The 25535-nt window shown below is 35.8% G+C and overlaps 1 protein-coding gene across 1 annotated transcript in view; it reads left to right on the plus strand.

Annotated features, from left to right (window-relative positions):
* The window catches only part of gbe1 (glucan (1,4-alpha-), branching enzyme 1), a 49549-nt gene extending 25620 nt beyond the window's left edge, over nucleotides 1-23929 (plus strand). The window contains exons 10-16 of the mRNA XM_012957959.3: nucleotides 199-297; nucleotides 3421-3531; nucleotides 4536-4707; nucleotides 12649-12833; nucleotides 13480-13610; nucleotides 23300-23417; nucleotides 23865-23929. Coding sequence (XP_012813413.2) covers nucleotides 199-297; nucleotides 3421-3531; nucleotides 4536-4707; nucleotides 12649-12833; nucleotides 13480-13610; nucleotides 23300-23417; nucleotides 23865-23918 — 870 coding nt within the window. The 3' untranslated portion in view covers nucleotides 23919-23929. The remainder of the gene's footprint in view (nucleotides 1-198; nucleotides 298-3420; nucleotides 3532-4535; nucleotides 4708-12648; nucleotides 12834-13479; nucleotides 13611-23299; nucleotides 23418-23864) is intronic.
* Nucleotides 23930-25535: the final 1606 nt, after the last annotated feature.

Genomic DNA, 25535 nt, shown 5'->3' on the forward strand with positions numbered 1-25535 from the left:
AATATGCTGTAGTACTTTGCAGCTCATTGTAACTTATACATTGTATGGATTTTATATAGCCCATGCAAATAATAAACATATTTCAAGAAAATGGATAGCCTTATAAGTGACAACAGCAAAGTGTTTCTAATATAATGGTAGCGGCCTTTGTTTTAGAAGGACATATGCACATTTTATTTATTTTTATTCTTTGTCTAGGATGTGTCGGGAATGCCAGCACTTTGCTGCCCTATATCTCAAGGTGGTACTGGATTTGATTATCGACTGGCGATGGCTGTGCCTGACAAATGGATTCAGGTAAGTCATGTTACCTAGCATGTAATCAAACGTGACCATGCATATCAATATTCTAAATTTAAAAAACATTCAAGTAAAATTCACTATTGGCACAAATCCGCACAAAAGGATTCTGATACACAATCCAGAAAGATTAAGATAGCAATTTCATTAACCCCTGAGTATTATGTGATAGATAGTAAGGTAGATTGCAGACTTTTCTTCTGATTATCGAAAACTTTTAATGGACAATGACACCAAAATGTAGACGTGTTATCTTATTACGGGTATGAGATCCGTTATCGGAAACTTGTTATGCTGCTATTTCTCTTTAAGCACTGTATCAAAAATCCAGTGCTATCTGCAGAGAGCAGCATCAGGAGGTGCAGCCAAGCCCTGTCCTAATTTCCCCTTCAAAGGTGCAGCCAAGCCTTGTCCTAATATCCCCTTTGAACGATGTGTTAAGGTATGTGATGCCTAGGTGCCTCCCCCTGCCTGCCCCTCACTAATATATATTGCTGACTAACAGTCAGAGCAGTATTAGGGAAGGGAGAGGCAGGTCTCTGTATTTCAAAGTGGAGTGCAGAGGCCTGCAGCTATTTGCGCATTGCCCCACACCGTTTTCAAAGTAGAAAAAAAAAGATCAATTGTGGCTTTTTACACTTTGCATTTTTAATGAGCCCTAATAAGTAAGTGCACTTTCCCTGTCCACCCCCAAGACACACGGCAGCACAGCTAGGGAAGAGAACCAGTGAATGCTGCCTTAAATGATCACTTAGGCCTAAATATTTCTGCAAAGACTGGCAAGCTTGGAGCCCTAAGACTGGGATAATTTTTTTCTGTTATTAAGTATATTTGTATAGAAACAAACAAAACATAAGTGGATGAATTTCAAGTTTACACAGTATTTAGATACAGCTGGTTCAAAATATTCATACATATACTATATATATTAATATATGGTCTTGATAATGGTCTTAGGAGGAGACCGAAACATTGGCCTGTTTTAACCGTATGCTTAAATAAAAGTAACGTTTTAATCTTCAAAAAATATCCTATATTATATATAATAGATATATAGATATATATATAGATAGATCTATAGATATATAGATCTATAGATCTATAGATATATAGATATATAGATATATATATATCTATCTCAAACTCAACAGTAGAAAGCACTCACAGCTACAGCATCAATCAGGTCAGTGATTTATTTCAGCATCCTGATGACGATCCTGTGGTGATCGAAACGCGTAGATGGTATGCTGAAATAAATCACTGACCTGATTGATGCTGTAGCTGTGAGTGCTTTCTACTGTTGAGTTTGATGTATAATTTTTGTCAGCACCCAGCCTGTGCCCGATACTGGTGAGTGCCGATTCTTTGCAAGACTATATATATCCTGACGACGATCCACAAAGGACGGCCCTTTGTGGATGGAAACGCGTCGATGTGAGTGTGGAGCAATAAAACTTTTTTGATACTTTTGAACAATTGAAGCCGTGAGTGCTTTCTACTGCAGCTATGTGAATATTTTTGGTGAGCACCCGGCGCGTGGCCTGCGATTGGTGAGTGCCGTCAGTGGAGCAGATATATATATATATATATATATAACTGAGAAAATGTACCATTTTAAGGGGAAAATATTCAGAATTTCATGGTGTCAACAAATCCCCAAAAAGTTGGGACAAGGCCATTTTCACCACTGTGTGGCATCTCCCCTTCTTACAACACTCAACAGACGTCTGGGGACCGAGAAGACCAGTTTCTCAAGTTTAGGAATAGGAATGCTCTCCCATTCTTGTCTAATACAGGCCTCTAACTGTTCAATCGTCTTGGGCCTTCTTTGTCGCACCTTCCTCTTTATGATGCGCCAAATGTTCTCTATAGGTGAAAGATCTGGACTGCAGACTAGCCATTTCAGTACCCGGATCCTTCTCCTACGCAGCCATGATGTTGTGATTGATGCAGAATGTGGTCTGGCATTATCTTGTTGAAAAATACAGGGTCTTCCCTGAAAGAGATGACGTCTGGATGGGAGCATATGTTGTTCTAGAACCTGAATATATTTTTCTGCATTGATGCTGCCTTTCCAGACATGCAAGCTGCCCATGACACACGCACTCATGCAACCCCATACCATCAGAGATGCAGGCTTCTGAACTGAGCGTTGATAACAACTTTGGTTGTCCTAGTCCTCTTTGGTCCGGATGACATGGCGTCTCAGATTTCCAAAAAGAACTTCAAATCGTGACTCGTCTGACCACAGAACAGTCTTCCATTTTGCCACACTCCATTTTAAATGATCCCTGGCTTGAGCTTGTGGATCTTGCTTAGAAATGGCTTCTTCTTTGCACTGTAGAGTTTCAGCTGGCAACGGCGGATGGCACGGTGGATTGTGTTCACTGACAATGGATTCTGGAAGTATTCCTGAGCCCATTCTGTGATTTCCTTTACAGTAGCATTCCTGTTTGTGGTGCAGTGTCGTTTAAGGGCCCGGAGATCACAGGCATCCAGTATAGTTTTACGGCCTTGACCCTTACGCACAGAGATTGTTCCAGATTCTCTGAATTTTCGGATGATGTTATGCACAGTTGATGATGATAGATGCAAAATCTTTGCAATTTTTCGCTGGGTTACACCTTTCTGATATTGCTCCACTATCTTTCTGCGCAACATTGTGGGAATTGGTGATCCTCTACCCATCTTGGCTTCTGAGAGACACTGCCACTCTGAGAAGCTCTTTTTATACCCAATCATGTTGCCAATTGACCTAATTAGTGTTATTTGGTCTTCCAGCTCTTCGTTATGCTCAAATTTACTTTTTCCAGCCTCTTATTGCTACTTGTCCCAACTTTTTTGGGATTTGTTGACACCATGAAATTCTGAATCAACATATTTTTCCCTTAAAATGGTACATTTTCTCAGTTTAAACTTTTGTTCCGTGATTTATGTTCTATTCTGAAGAAAATATTAGAAGTTGGCACCTCCACATCATTGCGTTCAGTTTTTATTCACAATTTGTTTAGTGTCCCAACTTTTTTTAAATCCGGTTTGTATCTATAATATATATATTATAAATGTATTTATTTATTTTTTGTTCAGGCCAATGACTGATATTTATTTCTATTATCTCAGATCTTAAAAGAGCTGAAGGATGAAGAATGGGACATGGGTAATATAGTGCACACCCTAACCAACAGACGATATAATGAGAAATGTATTGCCTATGCAGAAAGCCATGATCAGGTAAAGCTATTGTTGTTGCTCTTCCTTTCTTAGTAGCACAGCGTTAGACTTCATTTTGCTATGTTTTAGGTTAAATAAAAGTGTTTTATTTAACTATTTTTCCTTGTATTTCTTATGAATTAGTATACCCTTTGTAATTCAGTGAACCTAGTTTACCGAATTGTTGATCATTAGTCATTTTGTACAAAATTGGTATTGTAACTCGGCTTTGTAATGTCAGAAGAGGCACAGCTCCCCTAGAGTTCATTGTTGTGTCAATTTCTTATAACCTTCAGCAAATTGCTTAATTCCACCTTTTCCTCTAATAGAGAATCTTTTGTTGTGAGGTGTAGAATGCAGGGACAAATTTGCTTTATGGGACCATTAGATACTTATCAGAACTGTAGAGATACATTCTGTAACTATTTGCTGTTTATATACTGTACGTCCTCTCAGACAGACATAGACACATAGGCGGACCCAGACACACACAAACAGTACATACAGAGGTTTATTTATTAACTTAGGAGACAAACATCACCATTGATGTTGCCCATAGCAACCAATCAGATTTTTGCGTTTTGTTTTCTGACTTGTAGGTGACCATTCAAATGTAATGAACAGTGTATAGTTCATAACAGGCTAATAAAGCATGATTCTTTTAAATAGAGCACACAAGAGGTAGTCATACTAAATTACACTAGTTTGATTGCTTATAGCAACCAGTCATATTATCGCTTTTATTTTCTACCTTGTAGTAAACTGGTAGGAACTTATATTTAGGAGGAAGTAGCTTATAGCCCTAGGTTTCCTCTAGAGTTTCTGGTTATTGTGGGTTAAAATTTGCCAACATTTTTTTGTCCCGTTAGTTTCAACTCACATTAAAGACTGGATTCAAACCAGAAACAGGTTTATTTATTAGGGACAAGAAGAAAAATGTTCAGTCTTTATCTGATGTATGTGTGTGATTGATTTTTGTTTACAAATGTTGCAGCAGATATTTTCTCAAACATTTATATTTGTAGGCACTTGTTGGAGATAAGACTTTAGCATTTTGGTTAATGGATGCAGAGATGTACACAAACATGAGTGTAATGTCGCCCTTAACTCCTGTTATTGATCGTGGAATTCAGCTCCATAAAATGCTACGCCTGATTACTCATGGTCTTGGAGGTGAAGGCTATCTCAATTTCATAGGTGGGTACTGTTCTAAGCAAGATTGGCCATTTCAGTTACGATAGCCATATTTGTTGAAATGCACGCAAAATTGGTTTCTGCATAGTGAATAAAATGCATTTCTACACAACTTTTCAATATTTTTATAACCCATTTTCAAAAGTTTCAAGTTACTGTATTTGTAACTGTAATTTACAAAAAAAACCATTGGGGGTCATAGATCAACACTGGGCAAATTTGCCCATGGGCAGTAACCCATGGCAACCAATCAAATTGTTGCATTCATTATTTTTCCTGCAGCTGGCTGTGCTGCTAGTTCTGACTTGAAATTTACTCTTCTTCAGCTAATACTCCCTTTTCTACAATGCCTTGCATACTTTTTTTAACAGGTCTTTTAATCAGAGGGCTTCTGCTACATAACATTTTTTGAGCAGTCAAATGCTATTTTGCATTCTGGGGTGTTAGAGCTTACCAGAAGTTCTGAAAATCATGAATCCCTCCTGTAAATTGCAAGGAATAAGGATTCAGACTTTTTTTTCTGAGCTTGAATGATTTTCATGTCCATGTGGAAAACAAATAATAAAAAATGAGGACTAATTGCAAATTGTCTCAAAGGTGGACAACTCTTAAATCTAAATGATATTCAGTATTTGGGATAAAACACACTTTAACATCAGACCTTCACAAAAGCAAATGTTTTTATTTATTCATAAGCGTTGGTCCTAATTCTTTTTCATAGGGGTCTCTGAACTATTTCTTAAATGTAATTCATATCTGCCATTTTCAAATAAATATGTACACAGCAGATGCCTCCATGAGTTAAATCCATCAGCAAAATCTGTCTAATATAGATGCTCCATATAAAATGCTCAGAAGGACGTAGGTAGGAACAGTACTACAAAAATGTTAATTAGAACTGACAAAAGTTTAACATTTTGGGTAGTCCTTTCTATAATAAGTTTCCCTTAAACATGTCTAGCTCCTAACAAGATGTCAGGTATGTGAAGTTTAGTTTTTTTAATAATTTTTTTTTTTTATATATATATCTACTTCTAAGAAGAGACAATTTTGGAATTCTGGTGCTTGTCTGCTTAATTAAATTGAGAAATGAAGTGTGGCCAGAGCTCAAGTATGGATTTCTTTAAAAGATTCAAGAAGTGTCTAAATCTGTCAGCCCTGATAACCTAACCCTTCTTTGATTAGTGGCCATTTTATACATACAGTAAGGCTTGCATTCCTTGCTCCATAAGGTACAGGTATCCTACCCCTGCTCTGTAAGGTATAGCCGACAGTGCCAAAATTTGTGGCCATTAGTCTCTATATTTCCTATATGGTTCAATTTAAATAAACAATTTTGTTTTTGACTGACTTGCTTTTTTGTTATTTGTTATTTAGTGGGAATTTGTTAACATTCAGATTTTTTCATTGCTTTTTTTTTTTTTTTTTTTATATTGCTTTAAAACCATGCCTAGACTCATTTCCACAAAAAATCTGAATTAAAAAAGCACGAACAAAAGTCACACAAACTGCAATTTTTTTGTATTGATGAATAAAAGCCATTGTCAAAAGAACCTGAAACCACAAAACATAGAAAGGCATTCCAATTGTTTGCGGGAGATCTGCCATTGACTTCTACGTGATCTCAACAAGTTTTAGCTGGCATAATTTTTGCATGGTTTTGTGGGATGGTTTTTTTTTTTTTTTTTCCCTGCAACAAAATCGGATTTTCGGCAACACAAAACCAGAACCTAAAAAAAAATTGTGCATTTGTAAATGCCCCCCTTTGACTTGGTGTTAACTGACATGGATCCATGTTGATAGCAAAATAATCCTATTAAGATTTTTTTTTTTTTCTTTTACAGTTTACTTTTTTAGCAGCTTTAAGGCATGGTGTTCTGTGTTGTGAAAAAAACATTCTAGATAATAAAACCCATATCTGTATTAGCATATTTATGCCATGGTGCTGAGATATATCTGTAAGTCAAAATAATCTTTGAGCAAATGCATCTGTGATACCCTTTAAAGAAATACAGTAATTGTACACTTGTGTAAGCTATAAGAGAGCCTTGTAGACAATAGTTTAAAGCACTGGGGTGATAAAGGAAGTCCATTTAAAAATGGCTAGTGTCAGTTGCTGAATATTGGTACATTTCCTGCCAAATTTTAGGACAACAAAATACAATTCAAATATTTTTAGAGCAATGTACCCATTTTTTCATCTTAAACTCAACATTTATATGCTTCCCAGGATTTTTATAGGCTTTGTTTCATATTTCTTCTGATCCTGAATCCAGTAAATCTAACATTGTCTTGTCTTCTAGAGTGGATCTTTATTATGCAAGTAGACCCTTGTAAACTCTTAGATTGTGAAGCCACGAAACATTTTTTTTTTAATAAAATAAAATATGTATCTAACGTGTAATCAAAAGCAGTAATCCCCAGTTTACCAAGGATAACACAAATGTGAACAGAGGAAATGTTAACTGATTCCGTAGCCTGGAAGAAAGCAATTTAATATGTCCTCAACACTTCCTATTATTCTGGTATAGTTCCCACTGACAAGAAAATTAGAAGTGAAATGATAAATTACTTCCACTGTCTCTTGGGAAACGGTATTGATCTCTGTGATCAACGGATGGACAGATGTATTTATGAATTGTATAAAAAAAAAATAACTGTTACTGCACCTTTAAGACCTTTACATCCCTGCCTTCCCAGGATGTAAACTGTGCACACATATTTAATGCTATATATTGGCAAAAAGTGATTTTTGCCAATTCTCTTCCCTTGCCGGAACAATAAGAGTGGGTGACAGAGTGACGCTACCCATGTGTGTTTTTGTTATAAATTTGCTGGAAGATGTTAATTTGTGGTGCAATATGGGCTCCAGTTGTGACATTGTATAGGTATACTATAGGTAGAGTTCAATAAATATAAAAAAAAAAAAAAAAAATATATATATATATATATATAATATATATATATATATATATATATATATATATATATATATATATATATATATATATATACAAATATATATATATATATATATATATATATATATATATATATATATATATATACAAATATAGTATAATACTGTTATTACTTCACAATGTGCACTCTCATGTGCTTTTTAACACCAGTGATGACTTTTACTTATTTGTGCCCAGTTGTGATATCCCTTTCCGATTGCCAATCTACTTACAGGCCCCCTTGGGTTTATATGGCATCCAATTGGTTCGCTTGTAGCTCACAACTCTCTGCTTTCCCACCTCTTAATTTCAGGCAGTGTTAGGAACCACTTCACATAGGTAAATTTCCAACTTTAGCAACTTTAGGTTAATTCCACGACCTTTCCGTTTCCCCTCCTCTTCTGTGCATTTACTGTGGGATAAATGCATACGCCATATGTGTAAAAACGTAAATACTTTTAATAGAAATAAAACTTCCCAATACACTCACAGAGTATAGGATGCGCGTGTCAGGAGTCACTGGTATGGATCAGGTGGCTGCTCCTTTTTCTTTCCCTGTCCACGACCTGCAGTGTCGTTCCTGGGTTCAGCAGTCCTGCCCTGTATAGTGCTCCTCCTCTGTGTCCTCTCTCACCGCTGACGCGTTTCGCCACTTCCGGCTTCCTCCTGAGCGACCACTTTGGAGTAATTTATTGAACTTTATTTGACCTGGGACACAAGGTATCTGAAGTGAGGAGCATACACTGAACATTGCACTTATTTATATTTGTAAAAGTTGTTTTGGTAATACTATATGTAGACCCATTCTGCACTTGCCCTGGTAGGGTAATGGCATGTGAAACAATGCCAAATATTGTGTCCCTACAGGAATTAGTTGCTAAAGTGGGCAGGTGACTTGAATAACCATCTCATGATTCACTTGTATGGCAGTCAATTGCAAGTAAGCTTGTAAAGTGTGTTGCTGGTAAATTAGCGCATGTTTAGCTCCTCAAAATTCTACTCATAATTGCAGGTACAAAACTCTTTCTGATCTATTCATGTGCCATATGTCTGCTGATTCACAGTATGGTGCTACCACCCTCAAACTTCACTGCAAGTTCTTATGAAGTCTATCACTAGCCTGTATGGGTGGGCAACAAAAATAAAGCCCATATTCAACAAGATCCATATGAAAACCAGTCTGGACATTGGCCTAATCTGACCACAATACCTTGTCATGTTTTTTATTGCAAAGTTAACAATATAACACTTGGTGCAAGTCTCACAACATAGAAAACATACCTACAATGAAGTATGGTTATGTAAGTGCATATCGAAGGAAATGCATGAGTTGTCAAAGACTGTTGCTTGCTTAACATACAAGCTCATAGCTGTGGCAGGGGTTTTTAGCCTGGTCTCGAATGATTTATGTCTGTATGTTCTTGCAATACAGTCTCTTTTCAAGCCTAAAATTGAGTGTAAAGGTGACAATCTACAAAGGAAAAAGCGTGTTACAATTGTTTGTTTTTTTTTTGGTGCTTTACATTTTCTTTGTTTGTCCGATGATAAAATAATATTTCTAAGGGTAATTATTGTTTTTCTGAGCATAGTGACCTTTTGTAATATTCATATACAGTTCTGCATTTCAGACCAATGTCACTACAGCATCAATTTAAAAGAGTACTGCTGATTACACTGTTCATAGTGCTTGAGTTTTGGTTGAAAGCTTTAGGAATAGGAATTTTTTCTGCTTTAAAAGTACCATTTTGAAAAGAATGTGTATATATAATTAAAAAATCATTCATGTGAATGTGACCTCATCGCTCAGTCAATGTCATAGGTCTGCCCTCTCAGACCCATTGACATCACATTTCCACACCCAATGTAATGGGTCACCATCACATCATCACCCCCATCCCCTTTGTTCCTTTAAGCTATGCACACCCAACAATTTGAAGCACACGTAAAACCTTTTATGATTTTATTAGTGAGTGTAAATTGCGGTGTGGCTAAATTTGCAAGATGAGCCAGCAGGTTTGGAGGGAATCGGAAAGGGATTGTAATTCTTTTACACTATTAGTATTTCCATTCTACCATACAAAGGGACAAAGAAAAAGTGAAAATGTTGTGGATCTTTAAGTTCACTTGGCACATAATATAAATAATTAGACTATCCTACATAATGGCTAAAAATAAGCATCATCCAGTGATTGCTTTAATTTGCTTTTTGCACAAGAAGTGCTTGCCCTGAAAGTCTACTCATAGTTGTTCTCCATAAGAGCCTTTACTTGTATCCCCAAAACCACACACTTATATTGTTCTGCTCCTTTTCTAGACCTCTTTAATTGGTGCACGTTTTATCTTCTTAACTAGGGTGGCTTCGGCTCTTTCCGGATCTTGCCCTATGAATATGCCCAAGGTTTTGCATATGTTTTTGTTTTAAGCCTACAGCTTGTACATGTCCCCCATTCTTTGGTGACACATGATCACACGGAGTTAAATGGTGCTCATTTACCAACACTGGGAAACTCCATTTCCAGGATTAATGTGGGATTTGATGGACAGATTTTTATGCAATGAAGAGAAAAAAAAGAATAATGGCAAAAATTTATAAATCTGCCCCTAGATTTTTTGTTACTTTTGCTCTATTATTTTTAACGTAAATTATTCAGTAAGTACATCTCCATTCAGTTTTGTTCTTGTAAAAAAAATTATACCTATGTCAACGCTTCTCCTAAATCCTCCCCCAGCTTAAATGATTGGCAGAACCTTTTGAGATGGAGTTAGCCTTTACGGTTTCATTTTATTCAAATCATGAAAATTACAGCTGATTGTAGTGAAAATACTGTAAAAAAGAGTATTTAAAGATATTTAGATGTTGCGGCTTTTTCTGAGATTTACTGTGCATCAAAACTGCTAAAAATCCGAATCCGACAATTCGCCAGCTAAAGCCAAGTCAATAGCAGATGCCCCATCCCTTCCCTGAAGGATCCTTTTGCTTTGAATTTTTTTTTTTTTTTTGTCACTGGATTTTTGGATTTGGAATTTTCACGACTTTTCCTGCACAGACTTTCATTTTAGTAAATGTACGACATTTGTGGAAATGAGTTTATTCGGATTTTAAAATAAAATAAAAATTTTTAAAAAATATATACAAATTTAGTTTTAGTAAATATGCCCTTAAGAATTCTGCTGAATACGCCATACTTAATATTAACAACCCCTTTTAAAGTGTCAGGCAAACTTATCTGTGGTCTTCAGATGAGCAAATGTTCTGGTAATAACATTGTTCTTTTTCCTATTAGCACCCTATTGTTTTACCTTGCATCACTTGTTCAATCGAGTTTCTTTATCATTATATAGCTTAGAGTTTTACAAAAAGCAACTTAAAATTAATTACAGGAAAGAAAATCTCAGTGGTGTGTCTGCTTAGATATTTCCTCAATTATCCATGCTTCACTGTTGCTATTTATTGAGGAAATGTAAGGCTAAAACATACTCATTTCTCCATGGAGTTCCTAACTCGCTTATCTTAAGCATTGCTTCCAGCCTCTGATATTTATGCTGATATTATATAGGATTTAAAGAAACAGAGGCTTACACACATGGTATTAGATATTATCTAAAAGAACAGAGAATGTGACCTGTAACATGATTAATTAATAAAGCAAATACACAAATATGTAGATACAGTATGCTCTATATTGCACTGAAATGACTACTGTGCCATGGGCGCTAGATGTACTATAAAAAGCTGCTACATCTGGACAATGGTTTTTGTTTTGTTTTTTTTGTTCCATTTGTTATTTGAAAATAGTCCAGCATGTTAGTGTATTTCCCAACACCACTACCAACAGTCTGATGTCCACATTCCCTTTCCCCACCTTGGATCGGAGCAGCCTGATAGAGCTGTGCTTAGACTTAAGATCAAGCAGATTTGGATTCAATGCAAATTTGCCATTTTAGGATATTTTGTAACATTGTATTAAAATTGTTTTGTATAGAATATATTATCCAAAATGCTTGGGACTTCCCAGATAAGGGATCTTAATGAAATTCCGGTCTTCGTACTATGCCTTCTTAAAAATTATTTAAACTATAAATAGACCTCCAATATGGATTCATGCAGCTTAGTTACCAACATAAAAGATACTGGATTTATTTAAAATGGTCTTTTTTGAAGAAGGCCTTCCCACAAGAGCTTTCTTGATATCCAGTGTCTGTATAGGAACCCTTGTCCGGAAACTTAAGTATTTTTATGAGCTTGTTGACCGCAAAACTTTTTTTTTTTTTTTTAAGTAGATACAGTTTGAATTTATTTAAAATCTTGCCATAGTAGTAGACTTGCCAATCAAAGGTTTAAGTAGTTTACTAACTCCACCGGCGTGTCAACTAAACACAACCTAAATATATAGAAACTACCGATAAAGCGGGCTTCATTAATCTCAATTGTATGCGTGGTAATTGTAGTTATGGCGAGGCCCATTCATCATCATTTTGATTAAAACATACGATCATTGGTAAATCTATTCCTTAGGGGCAGATATACTAATACTCTATTGGAATAAAAAAAAAAGCATAATTTGTGGCAAACTAACATTTCTCTAACATTCACGAAAAAAATTTGCGAAACTGACTTTTTTTGACTTATTGTACCTAAAACCCTACTTTTTCAAATTGTTGCACAAAACAAAAAGCGTCAAATCTGAAACCTCTAGTTTTGAAGCATCCAGGGAAGGGAATCTGCCATTGACTTCTACATGATCTCAGCAAGTTTTAGCTGGTGAATTGTCTGATTCGGATTTTTTGCCTTTTTGTTGCATAGTTAATCTCAACCTTTTTTTCTATGACTTTTAGCACTAAAGATCTGAATCTTTGGTAAATGGCCACCTTTAGTGTAGAACTTCTATGTCATTCTTGTAAGCCATCAATTGTTTCAGTCTGCTTTTGTTTTCATTAGCTTTGTAAAAAATAAAGGCTAAGCAGTGTTTCTGTTCACATTTAGGTAATGAATTTGGGCATCCAGAATGGCTAGATTTCCCAAGGAAAGGAAATGGGGAAAGCTACCATTATGCCAGGAGGCAGTTTCATCTAATTGATGATAATCAGCTACGCTATAGATTCCTCTATGCTTTTGATAGAGATATGAATAAACTAGAAGAAAAGTTTGGATGGCTTGCTGCACCACAGGTACGATACAGATATTATTGACAAGGTTTTTACTGCACATTTATCTTTTAAAATCACAAATGGTACCTGTTGATATTATGAGACATTGTGTGAAAGGCCATCTTATTCAAAGAAATATACTTAACAAGGTACTCAATAACTGCATGTTGGCCTATATACTGTATTACGTTATATTGCGTTATAGGAAAGGACGTGAATGCTGGAAATTAAACTGTAGGGAAAGTAAATCTAAAAAAAAAAAAAAAAAAAAACGTATAAATCGAACTCCTGTTCAGTTTGATTATAAGTATAACCCTTCAATGGATTACAGATAAACAGTTACCTGCTCTAAGTTTGCCTAGGTGCTGTAACCCATAGCAAACAATAAGATGTTTTGGTTTCAAACAGGTGACCAGTAAATGCCTACTGATTGGTTGCTATGGGTTACTGTTCCTGGGCAAACTTAGTGCCTGTTATTACCCAATTATTTCTTTAATAAAATGTGTTACAAAAAATATGTATTGGTTACCTGTTCTTCTGAATTGTACATTATCTCGATATCAACATTGCTTTAGTTGAAAAGGCTGAAAATAGCTTTTTTTTTATATAATTCTGGTTGTAACAAAGAAAATAAGTTTTGCTAACAATTGTTTTATTTTCTTTTTAGGCCTATATCAGTGCAAAGCATGAGGATGATAAGATCATTGCATTTGAAAGGGCAAATCTTCTTTTCATTTTTAATTTCCATCCATACAAAAGCTTTACTGGTTACAGAGTTGGTGTGAACACACATGGGAAATATCCTTTTCTAAATATCAATTTTATATATATATTTTAATGGATTTTTATATGGGATTTTATCGTTGTTTTTATTGATATATATATTTTTAGTACTCTTATAAAGGCAACATATTCCACTGAGCTGTAAAGTAGGTGCATGTATACATCAAACAGATTATGTACAAAAATCAATTGATACAGTAAGTAAGAGGGCCCTGCTCACAGCTGATATATAGTGTATATTGATTAGTCATTCTGGTATGCAGAAAATGTCATCCAAAACATGATGGCCAAGTTCTCTGAAGTTTTTGTTGATGTTATTTAGCAGGATCATTTGTTAATGCTACTGTATCGAATGCACGTGGAACATTCAAGCATGTTCCTTATAAAGGAAAGGAAAAGTCTTTAGTCATTCATTAAATGTTTCTACAACCTTAACCATTGGGGGGGATTTTGATGAAGGTATGGTTGAACCAACCACAGCAAGGGTCTATTTCAGCATGGATGTATAAAGTTGAATTTAGGAGAAGAATCCTGCAGGAAAGTGTGGTTTGTGATACAGACATTGAACCATGTTTTGGAGATTTCTCTTTCTGATCTTGTGTAACCTTTTTAAGGCCTCTCAAATACATAATAGAGAGTGGGACGGTGTTAGATCATTTCAGCAATAAATGGGTCTTTTCGGCTTATGTTTGGAAATACATTTGTTGATGTACTGTATGTGATGCATATTGGGCAGTTACAAGGGGGTATTTAGGGTACAGTTATACATCTTAATATAATCTGGAATGTACATGAACAGCTGCACAGTGTACAAAAGTACACTACATTTCCCACGTAGATTGAAAACTTTTTTTTTTTTAGTAAATGCATCCTATGCAATGGAGTCATTTTATATAAATAACATATTGTGTTAAAAAAGAGAATAAATGGGGAAGTATAAAATAAATAAGGTATGTATTTTAGGCTCTCTAAGATTAGTAGTAACTTGGTGATCTATTTTAAGAGTTTTGGGAGCTCTTGAGGCTAAAAGAGGGACCTTTATAAAATCTTCCTTATGTTGGATGCCCTTGGCAATAAACCCATGACCACACTGGGATTTAAAGGAATGTAAGCTAGGGGTAGAGTGTGGCATAAACTGGAATACCCCAAGCATGTACAAGTTAGCAGTAAATATGTTAAAGTAGACATTTTCTAAATAGAAGTTATTTGCATATATATTTTTCATGAATTTGCTTGGCCCATATATCAAAAATATAAACACACATTTTCATAATTAGAATGGTGCAACCTGGTATTTTAAACATGTTAATAAAGTTGTAAAATGTGCATTTTAAATGTAGATTTGGTCTCTTTGACATTTTCAAATTGGCCCAAGCTCTTCTAATGAGCAAATAAGGTTATCTGAGCGAGTCACCCGAGCATGATTGCTGAAGGCATAGATGTTGCTTTGTAGTGGCTAGACTTGTGGATGGCTTTGAAGTGCAGTTATGTAACTGCCTTAGCCCATTATAGACTCTCTTATTTTTTTATTTTCAACGCGACAGGACAAAAAAACTTACATCTATTAACATGCCATATTCAATCAATGCATATCATTTATATTGTAAAACTCTGATGTGGTGCATGCATTTTACTTTTTTACCATATCAGTCTTGTATTAAGCTAAGTAAATTTACTCTTGCTAAACTAGTAGATACACAGACACACAGGCTGGGCTGTACCTCCACTGCACCTCATTGCAGTGTCCTGACCATACCTTTTTTTTTTTTTTTTTTTTTTTTTTTTTGTATGCCCTCCTCCATTTTCTGTTCTTCCAGCTCCACTCATGTTTGTTTTTGTCTCTTCCCTTCCCCTTGTATTTCATGTTCTGCTCAGACTATTCTGAGCTAATCAAATTGATTAAATCCATTTGGTTGTATCTCTGGTGGTAGTTTAAAACTCTATGCCTGAGAATCTGCCCTTTAGTATCTTAATCCACCTATTTGTTGCTGTTTTGAGTAGTCGACTTACTCACTTGGGTTCTCTCTATATAGGTATCATGTTGGGAGTGTTCCCAGGCAATGTTTTACTTTTGTTTTTGAAATTACAAAAAAGTTGATATTATATATAAACATATTAAGGGTGATTTTGTTTTACTGTACATCTGTAGCTGTAATAACCTATAGCGTTGGTAAGGAGTTGGCCCACCTTACTGTTAATAATATGTCCGGTTTTCTATATAATGGAGGGATTAGCTTGCAGTATATTTTAGGAACTAACCCTTTAGAATGACATCTTTTACCCACTTTGCAGTTTAGGCAATATATGATGGCAGGTTATGTTGTATAGACGTTGTCAGAATGACAGAAAATGACTGTGACAAGCCAATGTATCTACTAGCAAACATTTTGAGGCTTGGCACAAACTGCATATTTAAACGAAGAAATTAATAAACCAAAAAACTGAACCTTAGCAGAAAGTGTAAATTAAAAAAAAAAAGACTGCAAAACAAAGTACAGGAAGTGGTCTGGCCAGACGGGAAGCAAAACACAGTTCGTGACAGGCAGAAAGTCAGGGTAGGTGGCAGAATATAAATATCAGGCCAAGGATCAAAACTGGGGAGTCGGAATATAGTGGGTTTGGGCAGGAAACTGGGTCAATGGCTTCAGGATGCAGGAACTAGAGGCTTAGTCACAGCAGAAAGGCTAATGACAGCGCAGGTAACGGAAGAAATCAGGCTTAAATAGTCCCTTTATTAGACTATTGCCTACAGCTGGATCATAGGTGGTGCTAGGGAATACAGACAAGAGGAAAAAGTAATTCAAATAACCTGCCAAGCACAAACACTGCCTTTTTTGGCTAAAACTGAAGGGACAGCAGCCAGTACAGCTCGTCACTGGTTCTAGACCAGGGATTTCCTGACAGACATGTAGACTATAGCCTGAAAGCACAGGACGGCATTAAAAAGTTATTAGCATGTTTTATTTATTGGGAAGGCACTGAACTATATTTTTACAGCCCTGGATTCTCATTTCTGAATGAATGTTATCTTTTTAGTTGACGGTATTTAAATAAAGGGTAGATAAGGACCCAATTCGACACCAATGGTTTTGCAAAAACTTGTGTTTTCCATGGTTTTAATCAATGGTTAATAATGTAGACAACTTAACTATTTTTACAGCAGCTTTTATATAATAATGCTGCAATGTCGGCGTGCACAAAGCAGACTCTAAATTATTATTATTTTGTGACAAAGACATGCAACTGTAAATTTGTTGACTTACTGTTGAAATGTGTATATATATTCATGGAAAAGAAAGTTGCCTTCCACATCAGGATTTGTGCATTGTTGCAAAAAGATCACCAAGGCAACATTCTTACATGTACCTTTCCTATACATTTTTAAAAGCCTAGAACTGGATTATTTATATTTGAAATAATACAAACTTCTTTTTTTTTTTTTTTTTGTCTAAAATGCAATCTAATTATATGTAATAGTAGAAAGTATCGGCGCATGTACTGTATTTTTTTTCTCCAATGTTTATAGGCTTTCTCCCTAGTCCAGAAATAATGAAAAGAGGTGGGAGCTTTAACTTTTAGAGCTTGTACTCACAAGTCTTTCTTCCTGTACTTCCCTGTGGTGGCATTCTCCTGCATTCCACAACAGGGGAGCGCAGGAAGAAACTTATCCCATTCTTTCTAATGGGGCTGTACTAACTCGGGCGCATGTAAGTGTGGAATGCAACATGCTGTGTTCCACCTGTGTTGCTAGTGAGTACCAACCCTTAAACTCATGCCAATGGATCTGTTTTGCTCTCAAATATATCTTAGCTTAGTGCTCTGAATTTTTGGAGAACCCCTTATCTGGCAAGCTGTCGGTGTACAGGAATGCAGCATTTAATCTAAATTAAATAAAGTAGGCAAATTCACTTACCACAAAATGCATAATTGCCTTTGTAATATGTGCACACATTACTTCATATATTCATGAGCAGAGTTCTGATTTTATATATATTTTGCAAATGAACTGGTTCGAAGATTCGATTTGATGCTTGTTTTACAAGGTTTGATTTTCCAGAGTTCTTTTATCTAAAGCTTTGAAAAAATCTCACAGGGCATATTTTTTTTTCTTTTGAAACAGAGAAAATAAAAACAAAAAGGGTAGAATATGTGGGGTTAAACTGCATTCACCCGCTATATAGAGAAATGTTTGATATATGCTTAACTAAAGTTAAAATATATAATTTATGGACAGATTGGATTACAGGTCAGGCAAGGTTTAACGTTTGCAAAGGCAATTTTGTCCTGTTTTAGAAAACGTACGCAAAGTCTGTCATTAGCCGGCAAGGTCATCCTATTATTGTGGGGTAGAACCATGATGCATCTTTCTGCATTACATTGCAGACTTTGTTAGCAAAGAAGCAAATAGCATTTTAAGTATGTCCGTTAATAACGAACATAAAGACTCTTCTAAATATTCAATGGTTCTTTTTTTTAATTGAGTTAAAAAGCAAATTGATCTGCTAACTATCATTGCATTCTGTTAAAGTGATGTTTTCTGTTTCATTAAGCAAGAATGGTATACAGTGCATTGTTCTCTTAGACCATTTGTACGGAGAGATTCTATAATAGGCTTTGTCAAGAAGGTAACCATATAAATTTGTTTTAAAACATTAGTGCAGATTCTTGTTGTTGCAGCCAAGTTCCAGTTGCAAATGAAGAGTGGAATTTCTAAAAGACCCCTTAACTGGAAACCCCCAGATTCCAAGCCTTCTGAATAATAGATACCTAGACATACAGTCATGGCCAAAATTGTTGGCACCCCAGAAATTTTTCCAGAAAATCAAGTATTTCTCACAGAAAAGTATTGCAGTAACACATGTTTTGCAATACACATGTTTATTCCCTTTGTGTGTATTGGAACAGAACAAAAAAGCAAATTGGACATAATGTCACACAAAACTCCAAAAATGGGCTGGACAAAATTATTGGCACCCTTTCAAAATTGCGGATAAATAAGATTGTTTCAAATATGGGGCAAGTAACAGGTGTGGGCAATATATATATCGCACCTGAAAGCAGATAAAAAGGAGAGAAGTTCACTTATTCTTTGCATTGTGTGTCTGTGTGTGCCACACTAAGCATGGACAACAGAAAGAGGAGAAGATAACGGTCTGAGGACTTGAGAACCAAAACTGTGGATCAACAATCTCAATGTTACAAGTCCATCTCCAGAGATCTAGATTTGCCTTTTGTCAACAGTGCGCAATATTATCAAGAAGTTTGCATGGCACTGTAGCTAATCTTCCTGGGCGGAAAGGTTGCAACGCAGGATAGTCAGGATGGTGGATAAGCAGCCCCAAACAAGTTCCAAAGAAATTCAAGCTGTCCTGCAGGCTCAGGGAGCATCAGTGTCAGCGAGAACTATCCGTCGACATTTAAATTAAATGAAACGCTATGGCAGGAGACCCAGGAGGACCCCACTGCTGACACACAGACATAAAGCAAGACTACAGTTTGCCAAAATGTACTTGAGTAAGCCACAATCCTTCTGGGAAAACGTCTTGTGGACAGATGAGACCAAGATGGTAAAACACATCATTCTGCCTCTGGCACTGGGTGCCTTGAGTGTGCAAGGCATCATGAAATCTGAGGATTACCAAAGGATTTTGGGTCGCACTGTAGAGCCCAGTGTCAAAGCTGGGTTTGCATCCGAGATTTTGGCTCTTCAGCAGGACAATGACCCCAAACATACGTCAAAAAGCACCCAGAAATGGATGGCAACAAAGCGCTGGAGAGTTCTGAAGTGGCCAGCAATGAGTCCAGATCTAAATCCCATTGAGCATCTGTGGAGAGATTTTAGAATTGCTGTTGGGAAAAGGCACCCTTCCAATAAGAGAGACCTGGAGCAGTTTGCAAAGGAAGAGTGGTCCAATATTCCCGGTAAGAGGTGTAAGAAGCTTATTGATGGTTATAGGAAGCGACTGATTTCAGTTATTTTTTGCAAAGGGTGTGCAACCAAATATTCTGTTCCAATACACACAAGGGAAAAAACATGTGTATGAAAACATGTGTTACTGCAATACTTTTTGCAATACTTGAATTTCTGGAAAAACTTCTGGGGTGCCAACAATTTTGGCCATGACTGTATATCTTTAACTGGCTGTATATTAAAGAAATTAACATCACTGCACAATTTCAGTGGTTACAACTAAATATAAACTTTTAAGAAGAAGCTGTCTGTACAGGTATATCTTTGAATTGGGATGTTGCTTTGGTTAAAGGACTATCTTCTGACCTTGAAATCTATATTTTATTAATATCCTGAAAGCTGTTCACAGGCACTTGACATCATTTTTTCCCCCTCTTATTCCTAAGATGTACAATTACTTCAATTATTTACAAATGCCAACGAAAGAGGCATCTTCATTAGCAATCCCTTTAAAATTAGTAGAATGAAAATCTCATGCTATTAATAATAGATGATTGAAATGCAAATTATAAATCCTCAATCCTTAGCAATAATTTATGCCATTATCTATAACATTCTACCAGCCACCCCATATACGAGTCAATGATATGCAGACGTATGGATAACTGATATGCTTTTTGTACTAATTGTAAATGTACAGTGTATAATGTTCAATTGGGGGCAGATCTGGTATAACAAGTTAGGATTTAAATAATTGTTTGCCCTATAGGAAGAGGGAGCATAGCTGCTGTATCAGGTTGGCAGCATTTAGCAAGGGTGGACCTAGCCAAGACAGCTATGTAGCTTTGGCTGTCTGCAAAACTGTACTTTTTACAATATAATCAGTGGGGAAGGCCGGTGCACCTCACCTATACTTTCAACCTTCCCATCTGTTAATGCATATTACTACAAAGTAGAGAGAGAAATTAAGATGTAATATTTATTCCTACTAGTCAAAGTCGCACATTATTTTACAAACGTTTAAAACAAAAACTGCATGCAGTACTTCTTGGTGCTTCTTCATTTTAGACTACAGCATGTTTGCCGTTACAACCATAATGTGCTGTTACCCGGCAAAAAAAAGATTAGACGCAAAACTGAACGCATGCTTTGACACTATGGGGCTCATTTACTAACTTTTGTATTTTGTTTGTTTTCACGAATCGTATTTTTAATATCAAAATTGCTTATTATGCAAATTACTTGAAAATAGGGAAATGTGTGTAATTTATGAAGTGGAAATAAAACAAGGTTCAGCATCTTAGGCTGATGCCACACGTGGCGTTTTTACGCTGCGTATTTTCTCAGCCTAAAAACGCTGCACAAGCCACACAGCCCCTCACTATGGTGTTTTTCAGCCTAGTACTGGTGACGTAGCAAATCCCGTTTCCATGGTGCTAATAGTGCGAAATAGTAAAAAACGCCACGTATTTCCGCTAGGTCTGGCAGCTGCCTTTGTGTATACCTAGGAATAGGTTGCTATGCAAATAACGGCGTATTTCGGCAAACACTTGAAAAATCCGTTGTAAGGCGTTTTCTAGCGTATTTACGCATTGTGTGGTTTCCTTCGAGTCTTTTCAAGTTATTTCTATGGATGATGATTTAGTGCGTTTTTCAGCCGCTGAGAGAATTAGAAAATATGCAGAGTAAAAACGCCACGTGTGGCATCAGCCTTAAAGCTGTTGAGGTGATGTATAAGTTAGTGGGAGCTGTCCTAGGCAAATTGGAACAATCTTTATTCAGTTTGTTACTTTTAAGTAAGTTGCGGCAACTAATCGCCCCATGTGTCTTCGCCCTTAGAGGTTGGGGGGGGGGGGGGCGGGTTGTATGAGCAAGAAAATTCTTACAAGCATTTCAAGGTTTTTACATATTCCGATTATTTATTTTTTTGTGGGGGTTTTTTTTTTTTTTTCATGCTTTTTATATTAAGCTGTTTTAATACATTACGTGGCATTTGTGGTTTTAGTTGATATGATTTTTTTGTGGTTTAAAAAAGCTATAGCAATAAGATATCTGCATGAATGTATGAGGTGCAGACTAATTAGAAGTGAAACTTACTGACAAATAACAATCATAGAGGGCAAACAGCCATTTTTGGGAACATAAGGACAATTTTATGAAAAATCCAGGGAAACTATGTAAAATTATCATTAAGAATTCACATTGAAATGCATTATAAATTGGTGGGAGTCCCAAAAAAATTAAAATGTGGGAAAACGTAAAACCAGGGTATGTAACTGTATACGTAATCTGTGACCAGTAATATTTTGAGACTAGATAGATTTTAGAACAAAGCAGGAGGATCATAACCGTTATATTATATTGACAATTATAAAAACAGAGAACAGCAGATGGGCGATATTTCTAAATTGGAATAAAATTAATGTGCTTCAGGGCTGCAAGCTGCTATTGCCAGCAATTAAAATATATATGCCTGCTTTTGACTGGAAGCTCTGTGCTTTTAGTTTTTGAGCTTTTTTTGTTGTTTGGCTTTTTTTCCCTTTTTAATTCATTCACATGTGATTTTATTTATTTTGTTTGCATTCTTACAAGGAAACTTGTGAAAATGAAATTTTAATACAAGCTTCACTATATGGGAAAAAAGACATTTCTAAATACAGGTATAGGACCCGTTATCCTCCGAAATGCTCGGGACCAAGTTTATTCCGGATAAGGGGTCTTTCCGTAATAAAACATTAATTAAACCCAACAGGATTGTTTTGCATCCAATAAGGATTATTTATATCTTAGTTGGGATCAATTACTAGGTACTGTTTTATTTCTACATAGATAAAGGAAATCAGTTTTAAAATTCTGAATTATTTGATGGAGTCTATGGGAGATGAGCTTTCTGGATAACTGGGTTCCGGATAAAGGATCCCATACCTGTACAATCAATTACAAATTCTGTAGCATTTCTGAAATAACCAAGTTATTTGTCACTATCCCTCTCACAGCAATCTGTCTTTTGTTAGGAGTATGATTTTTATTTACAGTTAGACCTAATATATCTTTTGGTGGTGGGTTTGCTTTTCTAGCAGATGTATAAGAGCTAACTTGAATAACTGATTCCAGCACAAACAAAATCTAACAAAATTAACTGGCAAATCCTGCATATAGAGAGATGAGATTTCTGGTGATTTTGAAAGAGAGCTTCCCAACCCCTTAGATGTTGCTCCCAGTGGCTTCAAAGCAGGTACTTATTTTTTAATTGCTGGCAAGTTTTGGTTGCATAAAAACCATATGTATTGCCAAACAGAGCCTCCTGTTAGCTGCCAGTTCACATAGGGGCTACCAATAGCCAATTACAGCTAGTATTTGGCATCCATAGGAGCTTTTTGCGTGATTGTGTTGCTCTCCATCTTTTTTTTATGTTTTTAAAGGTGGCTTATAGGTAAAAAAATTGTTGGGGACCCTCATTCTAGCTAAAAGAAGCACCCCTCCCAAAGACTGTTTTAGACCTGCCTAACCAAATTAGTTTCCTTACACCCACATGAAGAGAGAAAGATGCTGAGAGGAGAAAAGCGAAGAGTAACTTGATTTATTTCACAAATGGTAGAGTATTTCTTATTGTTTATGTTTAGAAAATGTCTTATTTCAGTATGATGGAGCTTACATTTTTTAGGTAGAAAGCTTTAAATGGGGACACAACTGAATTGAAAGGGCATGTGTAATCTTTAAACTTTAGACGGCTTCATTTTTTTTTTAGAATTCTGTGTCAAATTGATATGCTCCTTAATTAATAGATTCTTAAGTTTATGATCGCTCTGGATACTGATGCTTCGGAATATGGTGGGCATGAAAGAATAAACCATAAAACAGAATTTTTCACAGAGCATTCACCTTACAATGGTTGTTCACATTCACTTTTGGTAAGTACAGTAGGAAAGTTATTTTGGTGAATACAATGGAAAAGTTCTTTATTTGAATCTAATGTAATTTTTCTGTGTGTTTTTATGGCATACGCATGTGCTATAGAAATAGCAGTGCAGAGAGAGTAAACAGCCAGACAGATACTGCTTTCAAGAGAAATAACATGTACAGATATGCCATTGAAAAATTGTAATATACATACAAATATAGCATACATAATATACAGTACAAACTTGAATATTGTACATTTGAATTGTTTAATGTTAATTCCCAGGATGTATGCAGGCCATGTCACTATAGAGATTGCCAAAAATATACTGATAGTTCTGATAAGTGGGTACCATAACCTACATTTATACATTTGCAGAAACCATAAATCATGTATTCTGATTAGTTGGCCAGGTTATCTAAAAACTACTTTTTCCTTTCTCTATTTTGTTTTTCAGGTCTACATTCCATGCAGGGTTGCTCTTGTTCTTTCCAACGTTGACAACTCCTAAAAAAAAAAAAATGAAGCTGCTTCTTTATTTAATGAAGAAAAGAGATACAGTATTTTATACGCAATATGTTGTTTTACGATATCTCAAAGGTTATTCAAAGCCCTCCAGTCTATAAAAAAAAAAACTTGAATGCCATCATCCCACTAACTAAATGCAATTACAAAGAAACAAATTGAAAAATGAAAACATATGTTTGCTTGTTGTAAGCCTTTTTACTAAAATTGAAAGTATTTTCAGTTATTCCTTTGTTCTTCTCTAAATGAAGATTACAATAGCGCTGTGTGTTACTGTAAGAAAAGTACATAGATAATACATGTAAGGGATTGTAATGGCTCTTTGCCCTTTTTAACTGGAATGTTATTGTGAATTTGTCTTCATTGTCACAAGTAATACTGATGTATATCTTTATTTGTTCAATGAAACTGAATCCTACACGTCTTAAACCCCTCTCCAAAAGTATTTTATACTGGAGGCCCTCAGGCTTAAACTATAAATTGTGTATTATATACACTTGTTGGCCAGACATAGTTTTTCCTTCAAAATGCTACAGTTTTGGGCAATCTTTGCACATGTTTTCTGCAACAACCATAATTCCCACTACAAGTATGGGACCTGTTATCCAGAATGCTTGGGACCTGGGGTTTTCCGGATAATGAATCTTTCCTTAATTTAGAATGGACCTTAAGTCTGCTAAAAATTATTAAAATACTGAATAAACCCAATAGGATTGTTTTGCCTCCAATAAGGATTAATTTTATCGTAGTTGGGATCAAGTACAAGGTACTGTTTTATTATTACAGAGAAAAAGGAAATAATTTTTAAAAATTAGAATTATTTGCTTATAATGGAGTCTATGGGAGATGACCTTTCCGTAATTCGGAACTTTCTGGATAACGGGTTTCCGGATAAGGAATCCCATACCTGTATTTATTATTGGAAGTAGTTTTCCAATGATGATGCCACTGCCATTAGTCTGGGTTTCCTAAATGAGTTATAAAGGAGAAAAATAATCAGTAACATGGACTTATGAAGATATCCAGGATAAAATGAAAAAACAGCAGCACTCCGGAAATGTTGTAGAAAAAAGTGACTTTACTCAAGTGCACACAGCAACGTTTCGGGCATAAACCAGCCCTTTATCAAGCCTTGATAAGGCTTTATGCCCGAAACGTTGCTGTGTGCACTTGAGTAAAGTCACTTTTTTCTACAACATTTCCGGAGTGCTGCTGTTTTTTCATTTTATCCTGGATATTGTTTTACCCTGGCTGAGGGTTCAGCTTGCACCTGGGGCTACAATTAGCTGGTTTGTCCATTGTGTAGCACACCTTAATCAATTTATGGACTTATGAAGATATAACACTGTTAGTAGGGCTATTATAAGCGGAACCTGTTATAGTGTCACAATGTGTTGCCTATTGAAAGGATCTTGTAAATTACATTTAATATATATATTTTTTTTCTGCAGATGCACAAATAGTAGCTATAACAGCATATCATTCTATATTAAAGCTGGGAAATCAGGGTTGTCATTACATGAGACCTGTTAGTATGGAGTATATAGAATATTCTGCATCAGGCTTGTCTTCTAGCTGGATTACAAGTTAGTCAACATACAGC

The sequence above is a fragment of the Xenopus tropicalis genome, chromosome 2 (genome assembly GCF_000004195.4).
Source record: "Xenopus tropicalis strain Nigerian chromosome 2, UCB_Xtro_10.0, whole genome shotgun sequence".
NCBI lineage: Eukaryota > Metazoa > Chordata > Amphibia > Anura > Pipidae > Xenopus > Xenopus tropicalis.